Here is a 13,572-nt window from a genome sequence, read left to right on the forward strand (position 1 = left end):
GGATCAATGATCAGCATGTTAAACATGCAGCAGTGTACTGCCTGGTTATCAAGAGGGTGATGATGAGCAATCTAGCTGTTAATGCTCACATTACAACTGTCAGCTTCCATTTTCAAAATAGGCTTATACATCAAGCACTGAATTATGTTACCATTGCGCTAATGATGTATATGAACTTGACAATGAAAAAAGATGAACATTAATTGCAAGAAATTATTGGTTTGCACCATTCTAAAAAATGCTTAGTAGTCAAGGCATGCTCCTTGGCTGTGCTGGTGGTTCTAAATTTCACAAACCATTCCTGGATACCAGAGACTTAGGTAGAATCTACACATATATAAAAAAATGCTATGAAAATGCTTTTTAAAAAAGTTTGGAAAAATATATTGAATTCCCCATAGCTCACTGTCTCCATCTAGTGTCACATTTGTATATTGCACTTTACAACACACTTAAAATGTTTTATTTGCAGCTTTATAGCTGAGTCCTTATTTGGGATAATATTTTCTTCAGGCAGAATAAACTTAAGGGTGCTGCAGGAAAAAAAGAGAGTTGTGCAATGGACTACCTTCAAAGGGCAGTGGTGCCCTTTGTATTGATCTTAAGCCACTCACCCCTATTAGCTTCTCAATCCATCCACCACCAGAACTTTGATATTGGGTTGATCAGCTTTATCAGGAGGAATCTGAGATCTATAAGGAGCAAAATATCTTAGGATTACATCTGGTATTTTTTTTAATGTTACATATTCTTTGTGGAATGTCATCTGCATGCCTTTGCGCAATGTCTTACATCCTGGCAGAGTTTTGAAACAGCAGGCTACTTCATTCTCTTATATGGAGATAAGGACAATGTTATAAGTTGCAGTGTCTTTGGTACTAACATAAAAATTGCTGATGCATTTCCCCTCCTTCAAAAAAATCCTCCCCACTCCTTTCTGGGCCTGTGAAGTTCTGTGCCTCACCAAATTATGGGATCAACTTCATAATTCTGAACTATATGAGTTGTTTATCTCCTTTTCTTTGAAGCACATTTATTCCACTTCTTGTATAAATGAAGTGTTTCTCCATCTTAAAATGTAATGCAGGGAAGACTTGTGTGTCTGCTTTTGAGCCAGAATGCAAAAGACCTAACATGTTTTAGCGTGCTGTTGTTTCTTAGAACTAGACAGGTGAACCTTTCCTGGGGCTTTTATTATTTATCATGAGCTCTTATTGGAGTGACTAAGTGCAATCTGAAACATATTTACTCTGTAGTAAATCCCAGTGACTTTAATAGGACTTATCCCAAGCAAGCAAGTGTACTGTACTTAGGATGGAACTGTTTAAAATGTAATGCATAAATTGCCCTCATCTTGCCAAACCTGGTGTATGTATAACTTAGGTCCATTTTATTATATCATGTTGAACAGATGCTTAATGTGCACATACATGAAATGGCTTTAATGGATTGTAATTGCTTTAAATAAATAGCTTCAGGGCTTCAGTCATGAGAAAAAAATAATGAAAGAAAACAATGTTTGAATACGAGTGTGTGGTTTTGTTTTCTACTTTCAGGTTGATTGGCTTTTTATTTTAGTTCTCAATTATGATTTTGAGAGAAAATTGTGCTAAAGGTTTTGTGTCAAATATCTACTTAGGTTGACTAGGTGTGCAGAGTACCCTTTGTTGCAATTGCTTGCTGTAGGCACAGAAGACCCCGTGATCTTGCATGGGCACTGGTAGCACAGCGAAGTAAAAACTGTAAGAGAAGGAGGGACAAGGGAGCAAGCACTGGTAAGGCCAGACAACTGGCTCCTTAGTCTCTGTTCACAAGGATGTTCTGGACAGTTGCCTTTGTTCAACATGTAGCAAAGCGCGGAGCAATAAAAATGTTCATAATAGCTGTCACTGACAGTGCTTCCCTGTTGTACAGGCAGTGCTACACTTGAAGGCAGAGCCTACAAGACCTTCCTTTTGCTGCCTGACAAAAGATGCCATGTACTCTGTTCAGTCCGACTCCCTTGTGTTTATTATTATTGGCTCTGCTGCATACAGTATTGTTGCTTTCCTTTTGTTCTTGCATTTCTGTGCTTTTTTGTAAAAGGAATAGCAAGTCTTCCAGTAAATCCAAAGTGAAAGGGACATAATCTTAACGACTCTGAGCTTCTACCAGTCATTTAAGCACCATGACCCTAGTCATTGGTGATTAAAATAGCATTTTCTGTTTGATGGTGTGGTGTTCATTTCAAAACAACTCGGGCATTCTGAGGCAAAGTGAAGAAAAACCCTACAGAATCGGGTTTTAAAAGAGCTGCTCTATTCAGCTTACGTTCTGTTTATTATTAAAAGGGTCTACAATTGAAGTGATGCATGAAACTAGACAATTCACCTATCAATTGCACAAGAAAATATAAGAGTAAATTTTATTTTAGCAAGTTACTTTTCAACCATTTCTAGGAGAATCCCTCACCTCAAATATTTTGAGTTCTATAAGATTGAAGGCCATCTATGAAGGTGGAAGTATGCTATGTTGTGGGAAATAGAGGTTTTTGATTTTAAGAAATGTTACATCCTATTATAGAGAAATGGCATAGTAGGAACCAGTCCCAACTTGGTTGCATTCATTTCAGGGTTTTTTTCCCGGAGAAACAAGAAATAAATGTGTTGTACCATAAGACCTTCTGCTTGCAAAACATGTGATTTATCATTGAGTTGCGATCCATTTCACATGCATACTTGAGTGACAAATGGCCATCATTTGAGATTTTTAAAATGTGATATACTTCATGGACACATGCTCAAAAAAATTGCCCCATGTACTTTGCACACCAAAATGTAGCCTTAGGCAAATGAATAATAAAGCACACTTCTTCCACTTTGTAGGGACAGAAGGCTAAATAAAGAAATCTTTTTAAAACTACACATGATGGATGATGTGTGACTAAACAGCATATATAGTCTAATGATATCTTGGTTCATGTTGAGAAAAAAAGCATATTTCATTAGCTTTGGAACATTCGTATTCATGCCTTCAGTTCTAAAACTATTCAGAGATCTGATCTGAGGATTAGTGATTTCATACAGTTGTAACAATGGTTGCCTGCAACTTATGGTTTGCAAATTTGGAGCCAGCCACAGAATGTGGTCTCCCTCCTTTCTATTTTCACCTTCAACCATGGCTTGGTATTATATCTTCACTGGTGCTAACTATAGTTGATGATAACCAGGGCCCCCATTCTTATTCACAGTTTATTTCAACATTTCATAGAATTGTAGAGTTGGAAGGGACTGTGAGGATCATCTAGTTCAACTCCGTGCTATGCAAGAATGTGCAGCTGTCCCATATGGAGATTGAACCTCCAGTCTTGGTGTTAACAGCACCATGCTTTAACCAGCTGAGCTATCATAGAAACCCTGACTTGACAAAACACTGAGTGAAACAATGTTTTAAACCAATGACGTTTCAAATAACGTCTGAGTTTAAATGCCTGAGTTTAAACGTCTGAGTTTAAATGCCTGCCAGAAGAACTAGACATAAAATAAATAATAATAATAATAATAATAGTAAGAATAATATGCTGGACATCTGACTGGGCTTCCCCAGCTAATCTGGGCAGTTTCCAGCAGATTATAAAACTACAAATTATATCATTCTTTCATTTCCTTTGTATAATCTTATAATGGTATCTCTGACACATTCAGTTGTAACAGCAGAAAACAACTTTTCTAAGACATTCTGCAAAGCATATATTGTGGCATTTGAAACACGGACAGTGTCATAGTTTTAGGGTAAAAAAAACTTTCAGCTTTTAGGAATATTTTAGATTAATCTGTTTGTGTACTGTACTACTTCACACAATCAGCATCCCTACTGATAAAAGTAAGACGTCTGCTTTCTGTTCTCAGCCATCAAATGGAGAGAAGAAGGTGGGGAGCACTAGAAATGTGATGTCATTGGTAGTAAGGGATTGGTTAATATGGCTGTCACTCCCCACAGATTGTGAGAAGCTCTCATTCGCTGACAAGGGGGCTGTGTGTTAGGAGGGGAATGAAGCAATCTCTTCACTGTTAGGGCTGATCTCAGTGAGTAAACAAGCTGGGAAATAGTGCAGCTGTGCTCTTTAAATATGCACTGCAGGAGATTTCAGCAAGCTGATGATATATCACGCATTAATGTTGAAAAGATAAACACATTTTGAGAGTGCAGGAAAGGCCTTGTGTTTTTATGTTGGCAGAATGCTTCCTAATGAATAAGAATGTGCTGCTGGCTCACAAGCCATATGGCAGCTTTTCTAATTTTAGTTCAGTGCAGATGCATAATTCTCCCTTGTTTTACCTCCTAAAACCTTTCTGTGGTGATATGAATGTTTTCCTGTAATATCTTGGTTTTTAGCAGTAAATGTGCCTGTTGCTCTAATGTATCCTCTGCTCTGTTGTAAAATGTAGCCCAAACTTGATATTTTCTCTCTTACTTTTCTAAATAAAAGGCCAACGTGGCTATGGATAGCACAGCCTTCCTGCTGAGCCTTAAAATTGGAATGCTAGTTAATTTTATATCTTCTTGTGAAAAACTGGTGAAATCTTGCAAGAGTAACTGACAGTTTCCTGCTGACTGAAATAGTGAAATGTGATTACAGTCCATCAGAGATTCACAGATTTCAGAGTCTGGGCTTTGAATAATAAAACTAAAATAACCTTTCAAAAAGTTAACACAGGGTAGGAGCAACTTTTAAACACTTCACTACACTGGTCTAGCATATGGCATGTTTATAGCTTGCTATCTTTCTGAAACTCCTGTTTTATTGCCAGAGCACTGGTTTGTTAAAATACTTGCAAATTTGAAATGATGCTGTTTCGGGTGCCATTTTGGTTTTTTTCAGCTGGTACCATGACTCCTTAACAATATGTAATTTTACAAAACTGACACCTGTCTAAAGTAACTTTCAAGTAATTCCAGGAACTGTTGCTGCAAAAATCCCCAATGTTACATATTTTAAATGATCTGTCCCTCTTATTTTTCCTTGCTTTACAGTCCCAATACTGCTTTAGGCTACCCATGCAAACTAGATATAGATTTAACAGATTTGCCATGGATGCCAATATCACTGTAGTTGCCTCTGCTTTTTCCTCCCATCCAGGCTAAAAGCAGAGTTACTGGGTACATACAATAACAGGAGTAAAAGTAAATAGATTTGTGCCTACTTTTCTTATTTAACTCTTCCAGTCATATTATGTCTTCCAGTCATATTATTTCTCTTCTCCGTCTTGCATTCATTAAAAATAGCCTATGAAGTGGCAGAATGCTTTTGTAGTTGACTTTCTGATTAAATTAGTGGCAAACTAGAGAAAAGGTGAACATCTTTCCCTTCCACCTTCGCTGGTAGGTCTAATATTTTTGTTCCGTCCGCACTACAGAAATGGCTGGGTATCCTGTGGTGCAGTAACAAGGGATTGTGCTACCGGTATATGCTGTTCTGCTCTCTTTGATGTAGGTTTTCATAATTCAAACATAATCTACTTAGTGGAATATACTAAAGGTATATTGTGTGGTATAGCATAGTTTCATAATGAACATTGCATTTCCTAAGCAACAGTTGTTATACAAGTGTGAGCTGAGCTACATATGTGATTCAGTAATTATCATCAGTGTGGGACTTCTGGTTGTCCACAGATGTAGGAAGTGTAAAACAGTCTTAATAAGCTTTGATTTGTCAGTTATTCTTAAAATGGTGTGTGCGATCTCACATTTATTTTAAGCAGCTGTAGTTTGCTTTTCATAGAAAGAACTTGTTCTTAAACTCCTTTATTTAGGCCTTATCAAAATAGCAATAAAAACAGCCTTTTAGAATTTCAGTATTACAAGATGTTTTAGGATTTACCACTTCATCTTGTTCTGTTCACTTAAATCAAAATAGCAAATATAGAATTTATGCATCCCAACCAACTTCCCATGGGATTTCTGCATGGGATGGATTTGCTTATTTTGAAGTCCTTTCTCCTGGGTCTGGTAAAATCAGGCCAAGAGGGGATGGCTGTTTGGGTCAGTAAGACCACTTTTTCAGAAATCCTTGCTGGTCTCAGAAGATCTGAGCAGCTATAGGTGAGTTACTAATGATCCTTGCCTGGGCAAATCACCTTCTCACATATGAACCTTTCCTTCTCACTTACAGTTTCTTCAACTGTCAAGGTTTCTGTGAATGGCTAAAAGTGGTTCTCTTTTCTGCTCATCTGGTATTTTATCATTGTTTTAATGAGTTATTTGTTTTTTAGCAATAAACTAGTAACCTACCTGGTAGACGCTGGGCCAAAAAACTAATATTTTAAGAAAGATACACCAGTCTTCCATCTAGCAAATTACAAGTATTAATGTATTCAATAGACTACAATTCAGATCTCTTCAGAATTTCATTTAAAATGTAATGGTTCAGGAACTATACTCCATGGCAATTCATAAATAAATGACAGTGTTTGCTTGCAAGAATGTCGACTTTAAACATGAGCAATGTCTATTTTTTCAGTACTGTTAATTGTAGGAAAGATGTGTTGTTGTTTAGTCGTTTAGTCGTGTCCGACTCTTCGTGACCCTATGGACCATGGGGAAAGATGTACAAAGATAGTAATTGCAGTTGTATGTTTGGAGCCAGCTTAGCCCAGCGGTTCCATCGACCAACGCGTAGCTTGGATCCTGTAATTGCAGTTGTATGTTTGTTGGTTGACATCTGCCTGGGAGGTATTGGAAGAGTGCGCCCACTTCAAGGTGAAGTCAAACCATTGGAGAGTTACAGCACCTGCTGTGGCTATAGAGACCGAAATGGGAGAGACCTGTTTTGTTGCAGCTGGGGCAGATGAAGGCGTCTGGCTGTGCTGATGCAAGCGTATCATGGCATTTCTTCTTCATGTGCTCCGCACAGCAGTCATTGTATGTGATGGTCCTATAACTTAGTTCCATACCCAATAGGCATGTTGAGTTTTTCCTGGTCCTTGTTACATGTCTCAGAACAAACAAAAAACCTAACACAAAGAACTGGTTTTAAATCCTGGATACAAGTGAATATCTGTGAAATTATGCATGTTAACATCCGTGCCACCATAACCCTTATCTATGATGAAGCCTTCTGGGAAAGATTTGTATGTGGGAAGGGATGTCCTTGAGGGACAGAACACAATCCTGCAGCTTACTTCTGATATCCTTTTCCATGGTTAAAGAATTGGAACTGTTGCATTTGAACAGGTCTGACAATTCTGACTAGTTCCATCTTGGCTTGCCATGGCTATTTACTATAATTAGTGGCAAGTATAATCTTCTTAAGCAGCTCTGCTATGTTATTCAGTTCATAGTGTGACTGTGTCCCCCCTCCCTTTTTCATGTGCAGAAAAAGCAGCGGCAGCCAATGAAGATGAAGTGCAGAAAGCTGATGTATCATCAACAGGTCAGAGCGTCATTGACAAGGATGCACTTGGACCAATGATGCTTGAGGTGAAGTGTTATAAAGTTTTTTTAACCTTTAGAATTAACAGCTATTCTGATGAGATTTGGCTAAATAAAAACAAAACACATTTCAACTCTACATAAGATTGTCAAACAAAGATTGCTCTTGTTGTCAAACAAAGCCTGCTCTTGTTGAATTCATACTGTACAGTATGTCTGAAGCACAAATAAAATTTTGTATACCTGTTTTGCTAGTTTTTGTCCATCCATTGTCACTTTTATGATGCATTGTTGGAGCAATCTGCTTTCTAAGAGTAAATGTATGTTGTTCATCCACCATTTTATATTAGAGAGTAAAGCCAAAGAAAGCAGGCATAGTCCATGTTTTTGCTGTCTTTTATACTGTATAATATTAAATAAAGGAAAGTTCTGAGTTATTCCTAGGCATTTCCGCTCAGTCATGCTTGCATCAGTATAGCAGGTGTTGCTAAGGAACAGAACTGCATTTTTTCTATGAAAACTTCATATTGATTTTCAAATATATTCTAATGAGGCTGAACTACTTTCTCACCACCCCACCCCCAGTCAAGAGAGAAACTAAAGATAGTATGCTACTTGAAGGCTTAACAGGATAGTTAACAAATGAAGTCTATTTTCCTCTCTGCAATGATTCATAGTTAAGGAAGATGATGATAGCTTAGCTTTTATCTTGGTGCAGATTCTCAACATGAACTAAAATGTGTTTTTTTCTAACCTTTCAGGCCCTCGATGGGTTCTTCTTCGTAGTGAACCTGGAAGGTAATGTGGTGTTTGTATCGGAGAATGTGACACAGTACCTAAGGTACAATCAAGAAGAGCTGATGAACACAAGTGTGTACAGCATCCTGCATGTAGGAGATCACAATGAATTTGTCAGAAACCTGCTGCCAAAATCTTTAGGTACAGTGCTCCAAAAACCTATAAATTTTAGTGGTTCCCTTCTCCCTGCCATAATCTAGTGTTTAAGTTTGATGTAACATAATATCACAATGTGTACATTACCTCTGTTCTGTTCTGAGCTGTTCCCCCCTCTTCTATTCTGACCTCTAAATCATCTTCTCAAATGACATTCTAATTTATTACTTTTGTCTTGGACTTTATGCATCACTTCATGTAATAACTGACAGCTGCATCATTCATCTCACTATAAGCCAGCTAGCTCACAGGCCACAAATCCCACACCCTGTGACTTTCCTAGCCCCTCATTCATAATTTTTATTTAATTTGGGGGGGAAATATGAGTGTTTTTATGAGTCCCCTGCTATGATTCCATGATCCCAAAACGCTTTTGTCGGGCTCCTCAATTTTTTTCCATATTAAGGACTTTTTTTAAAAAAAATCTCCCACAGAGAATGCCAAAAGCTTTTATGTGTGCCCTAAGTTCCCAAAACGTCCTTTGCCACACAGCCTCAGAGGGTTGACCATGGGTTACTGTAACCTTTGGCCTAAAAAAGGTTAGCCATCCCTGCTATGACCTCAGTATTCAAGATTTCTCATGCTATTTTTCCTCTTTTAAATCTCAGTGAAGGTAGGTGCCGATTATGTTTAAAATCAACTTTCTTATGATAGAAGGTTGAAAGGCTCTAGGAAGCATAACTTGAAGTATTTTTATTTTTGTCTCCAAAGGTGGTTGTGGGCTTTCCAGCTCCAAAATTTTATTTTTTTACAGCTTTTAACATAACAAATCCTGGCATTCCACTTTCTCCCACTTGCTTCTGGAAAGCTGCTTCAACTGTTTTTTTCTCTCCCTACGGTGAGATAATCTTGACATGTGGAAACTGCATGCACTGGCACTTTTGAAGTATGGAGTGAGTGTTTGTTTATTATGTGGCAAGTACATAGGTCAAGAAGTGTATGCTGTGCAGGAAAAAACATTTGAAGGAGCTTAAGTTATCAGCCTTGTTAGTTTATCCCCTTGTTGGTTATTATTAATATTGTTTATAGGATTTTCACCCCTCCTCTCCCCAAGAGCTAGATCACCTTTAATATTTTAAAGATGGTCAAACGGAATATCTTGCCCAGCACCTAGTCATTCTGTATTATATTTCCTTTACTTAGTGAATGGGGGACCTTGGTCTGGTGAAGCTCCTAGACGCAACAGCCATACCTTTAACTGCCGGATGTTGGTAAAACCTTTAACTGATTCTGAAGAAGAAGGCCATGATAACCAGGAAGCACATCAGAAATATGAAACTATGCAGTGCTTTGCTGTTTCTCAACCAAAGTCCATCAAAGAAGAAGGTGAAGGTAATGAGAACATATTTTATGAGATTATTTTATGTTCAGTCTTTCCTTTAACCCTCCCTGATATTTTATTGAGGCTTCTTTAACCATCTAAATTAATGGTACTTACATTGTTGTCTTTGACTCTGTGACAGGCACTCGTTGCTTAGGTGGAAATGTGTATTTTTTCCTGACCCTTTGTGAAGTATCTAATTAACAAGTACAGTAGATGAGCCTTCTTTTTTTTGGAACTACATAAACACTGGCAGCATTATGTGTAGATATACATACGTATAGTTTGCTTCTTGCTTATCATAAGCACATTTTGGAAGTTAATGCATCTAAACCATTTTGATGTGACATTAAACAGGGTCCTACTCTTTTCACTGGCACTCCCTCCAAATTAGGGGAGAAATTATGGTGGGATTTGCTGCAGTGAAAGCATAAGCAGAACTGGCCCACTGATTCCCCTCCCCCTTTGGAAACACTGCACTTTCCCTTCTTTTAGTTTCCCGAAATTACAGTTTTACTGTCTACTAAATTGCTTATTCTTTTCTTTTGCTTATCTTGAAATATGAGATGCACTTTTGAGCTACTGCAGCTTTGAAATGTTTCAGGTTTATAAATATTCCCAAAGTGTCTTCACACATGGCATGTGTTTTGAATGAAATATTTAAACTGCAGCATTCCAGATGTGTGCAGTACCCAGGTGAGAGAGAAGATAAATGCAGCTGCTTATTTTTTATAATGGTCTTTCCAACACACTGAAACTAATCTACACTTAAATGTAATGTTATTGTGCTTGGAGTATGAGTGACCCAAGTCAGAATGCTTTCACTATCAGCCAAGAACTGGAGTGGCTTTAACTGGTGTGTAGACCATTTTCTACTTTTCTCTGATCTACTCAGACATCCATTTGGCTCAAGGGCAGCTGCCAAGCAAGGACCCCTTAGGTTTTAATGCTTTGGGGTTGTTCAGGGAGTGCTTGAGAACTGCTTGTTAGACATCTATACATTTGGCATTGGAAGTGTTTTAAAATTTCCTGTTTGTAATTCATGGAAGTATTAGAAGGGAGCAGGAGCACTAGGTATCAAATGTATGACAGCAGTTATTGTGGTGTGGTTATTACTCATCTTTTGGTTGGGAGTTCTGGGGATTGAATTGGGGATGTCTGAAAGTGAGGCTGTTTATATGAAGCTAAGCAGAATAAGATGGCATGAGAGGAAGGACAAAAGATTTGGAAGGCATTTTTTCTTATGGGGGGGGAGGAATTTCTGGGATCCTCGTGATGCTATCATGTTTCGAAGTGATAGAAGGTTGGATCTAAGGAGCCAGTTTGGTTATTGCTATGCCCTATGATCTTGAGAAGAGATTTGGATTGCAATCCTTATGGATGTGGAGTAGCGGAGAAAGAATGGGTGGTGTGAGATAAGAGGTGTCACAGAAAGGATTAGAGTAAGATCTTCGTTGTTGTGTTTTGAATGTAATGTAGCAAGCACAGTGAGCAGACTGAAAATCCATTTAAGGGGTCTGTCGGATGCAGGTACAATAAGAGAATAATCAGTTCTGCATGTCATATTTTTATCTTTGTTGTTTTAGTGTAAGTTTTTTTAAAAAAAATTAATATGGCCCAGCATAGATTTAGCAAACCTTTTCCTCAAATTAAAAATAATTTTGTCCCATTTAAGATCTTCAGTCTTGCTTGATTTGTGTGGCAAGAAGAGTTCCAATGAAGGAAAGGCCACTTCTGCCCTCATCAGAGACATTTAGCACTCGTCAAGATCTGCAAGGTACCGTGAAAGTGAAAGTCAAATCTTCTTTTATTAAAACAACAAAAAACTGACATAGTTTCTAATAGCAGCCTTATATACCTTCAGGCAAGATAACTTCACTTGACACTAGTACCATGCGAGCAGCTATGAAACCTGGCTGGGAAGATGTGGTGAGAAGGTGCATCCAGAGATTCTATGCACAGCATGAGGGAGATATGTCTTTTGCCAAGAGGCATCATCAGGAGGGTAAGGATCCATTGTTTCTTCAAGCATGTTTACAGTAGAAAGAAAAGCACAAACTCTTTTGGCAAGTCATGATCCTGAAATCATACAGCAGCTCCAATACAATACAGACATGGAGTGCTAAGAACTGCAAAGTCTTCCCCATTAGCTACAATATCAGAAACTGCTTCATGTGTCGGTAGAACTGTCTACATTTTATATATATATTTATTTATTTATCTGAACATTTAAATCTTAGTTGTCCATGATAAATTATACTCTTGATGGACTACAAATAAAAATATAAGCCAGCAAACCAATTAAAATCAACATTTCAGTGGATGGAGAAGTCTGTCCTAGGTATATTGAAAACCCCATGAGCTGTAGATTGGCTTTGCTTGATTCTTTTCAGAATATATCTAAGCACTGTTGTTGATGAAAACACTTTAAATAGATGAAAATACTTTAAATAGAATAGACAACTGAGGAAGAAGGGAATGTGATCAAACGGAATCTGACTGACCCAAATATGAATCTAGAGAGCTTATGTAAATTTTGAACCACCAAGCGATGTATCTCTCCCGTCAATGTCTTTTTACTCCTGAGGAATTACTTGGATTAGGTGACGGCACAATTTGGACAAGAGAGCTGTTTTGTGCAATACATTTAATAAGAAAGTACTTTGTGTGTCATGCAGTGACTAATGAAATGGCATGTGACACTTTCCCCGGAGATGTTTGAAAAATGCAAATGTATTAATTTATCCTAATTAAAGGTTCCAGTAAAGCGGGGTGAGAAACCTTTTTCAGTTCAAGGTTGCATTCCCTTTTGACCAACTCTCTGAGGACTGCATGCCAGTGATAGGCTGGGCCATAACAAGTGTGGAAATGCATAAACTGGTCATGGCCATCCCCCACTTATGCCACCCATACACATAGCACATAGATTTCCACTCCCTCCCCTGCCTCCAAAAAAGAAAGCAGTTGGGGATGAACAAAGCCTTTTTACATTTGGTCTTTTTCCTCCCAAGCTGCAGTTTCCAAAAAGATTCTGCTGGTTCCCCATCTCTCCTGTAAATCTGTCCCCTTCTCTGTTGGGTTATTTTAAAGTTCTGTGCTTCCATAGTGGTATTTTGAAACAGTTTGTGCTACTCCTATTATCATCTGGGGTAAAATGTGATAACTGCTGAACAAGGCACAAATTATATAGAAAAGAAAGAAAGAAAGAAATGGTGCCATGCTGATTTAAACTGTAATAAGGACTGGATCTTCAGTCCTCAAGAAATCCATCTTGAAAGCACCACTCATTTCTCAGAGGCTGCACTAAAAGAAAGTGTCAAGAATTAAGTCATTTGTTAGTTCATGTGTTTTCTGTGGAGAGTATGGTTAAATTCAACATTAAGGCCTGAAAACATGAGGTTGCTTGGTGAATGCTCTTGGGCATCATTCCTGAAGTTGCACTTTCCTGTGCTTGCCAACCAGCAATGCAAAAATTCAAAAGATCTCTAGAATCTCACTTGCCACACCATGAGGGGCTGTTTGCTGGGGAGATATACTGAATAGTGACTTAAAGTTTGGAGGAAATTTAATTATTTTCTTCCATCTTATTAGAACCTCTTCTGCTACAGTAGGCTGCATACTCTTAAGAAGCTAATTTAGCATACATGTTGCAACTTTGTCATCACTTTAGAACAGGCACCCCCAAACTGCGGCCCTCCTGATGTTTTCGCCTACAACTCCCATGATCCCTAGCTAACAGGACCAGTGGTCAGGGATGATGGGAATTGTAGTCCAAAACATCTGGAGGGCCGAAGTTTGGGGATGCCTGCTTTAGAAGGATGTATCTCTTTACCTCTTAATGTGGTGTACACATGAAATTGCTTTGAGCTCCAGTGCTGTGAACTCTC

General features: G+C 38.2%; 1 protein-coding gene across 9 annotated transcripts in view; it reads left to right on the forward strand.

Moving 5' to 3' along the window:
- Positions 1-13,572, forward strand: part of NCOA2 (nuclear receptor coactivator 2) — a 131,605-nt gene that overhangs the window by 81,972 nt on the left and 36,061 nt on the right. For all 9 annotated transcript variants that reach the window (XM_035125675.2, XM_035125669.2, XM_035125670.2 and 6 more), the window contains 5 exons: positions 7,355-7,458; positions 8,172-8,349; positions 9,508-9,696; positions 11,361-11,462; positions 11,550-11,690. In XM_035125675.2, the coding sequence (XP_034981566.2) occupies positions 7,355-7,458; positions 8,172-8,349; positions 9,508-9,696; positions 11,361-11,462; positions 11,550-11,690 (714 nt within the window). The remainder of the gene's footprint in view (positions 1-7,354; positions 7,459-8,171; positions 8,350-9,507; positions 9,697-11,360; positions 11,463-11,549; positions 11,691-13,572) is intronic.

The sequence above is a fragment of the Zootoca vivipara genome, chromosome 8 (genome assembly GCF_963506605.1).
Source record: "Zootoca vivipara chromosome 8, rZooViv1.1, whole genome shotgun sequence".
Lineage (NCBI taxonomy): Eukaryota > Metazoa > Chordata > Lepidosauria > Squamata > Lacertidae > Zootoca > Zootoca vivipara.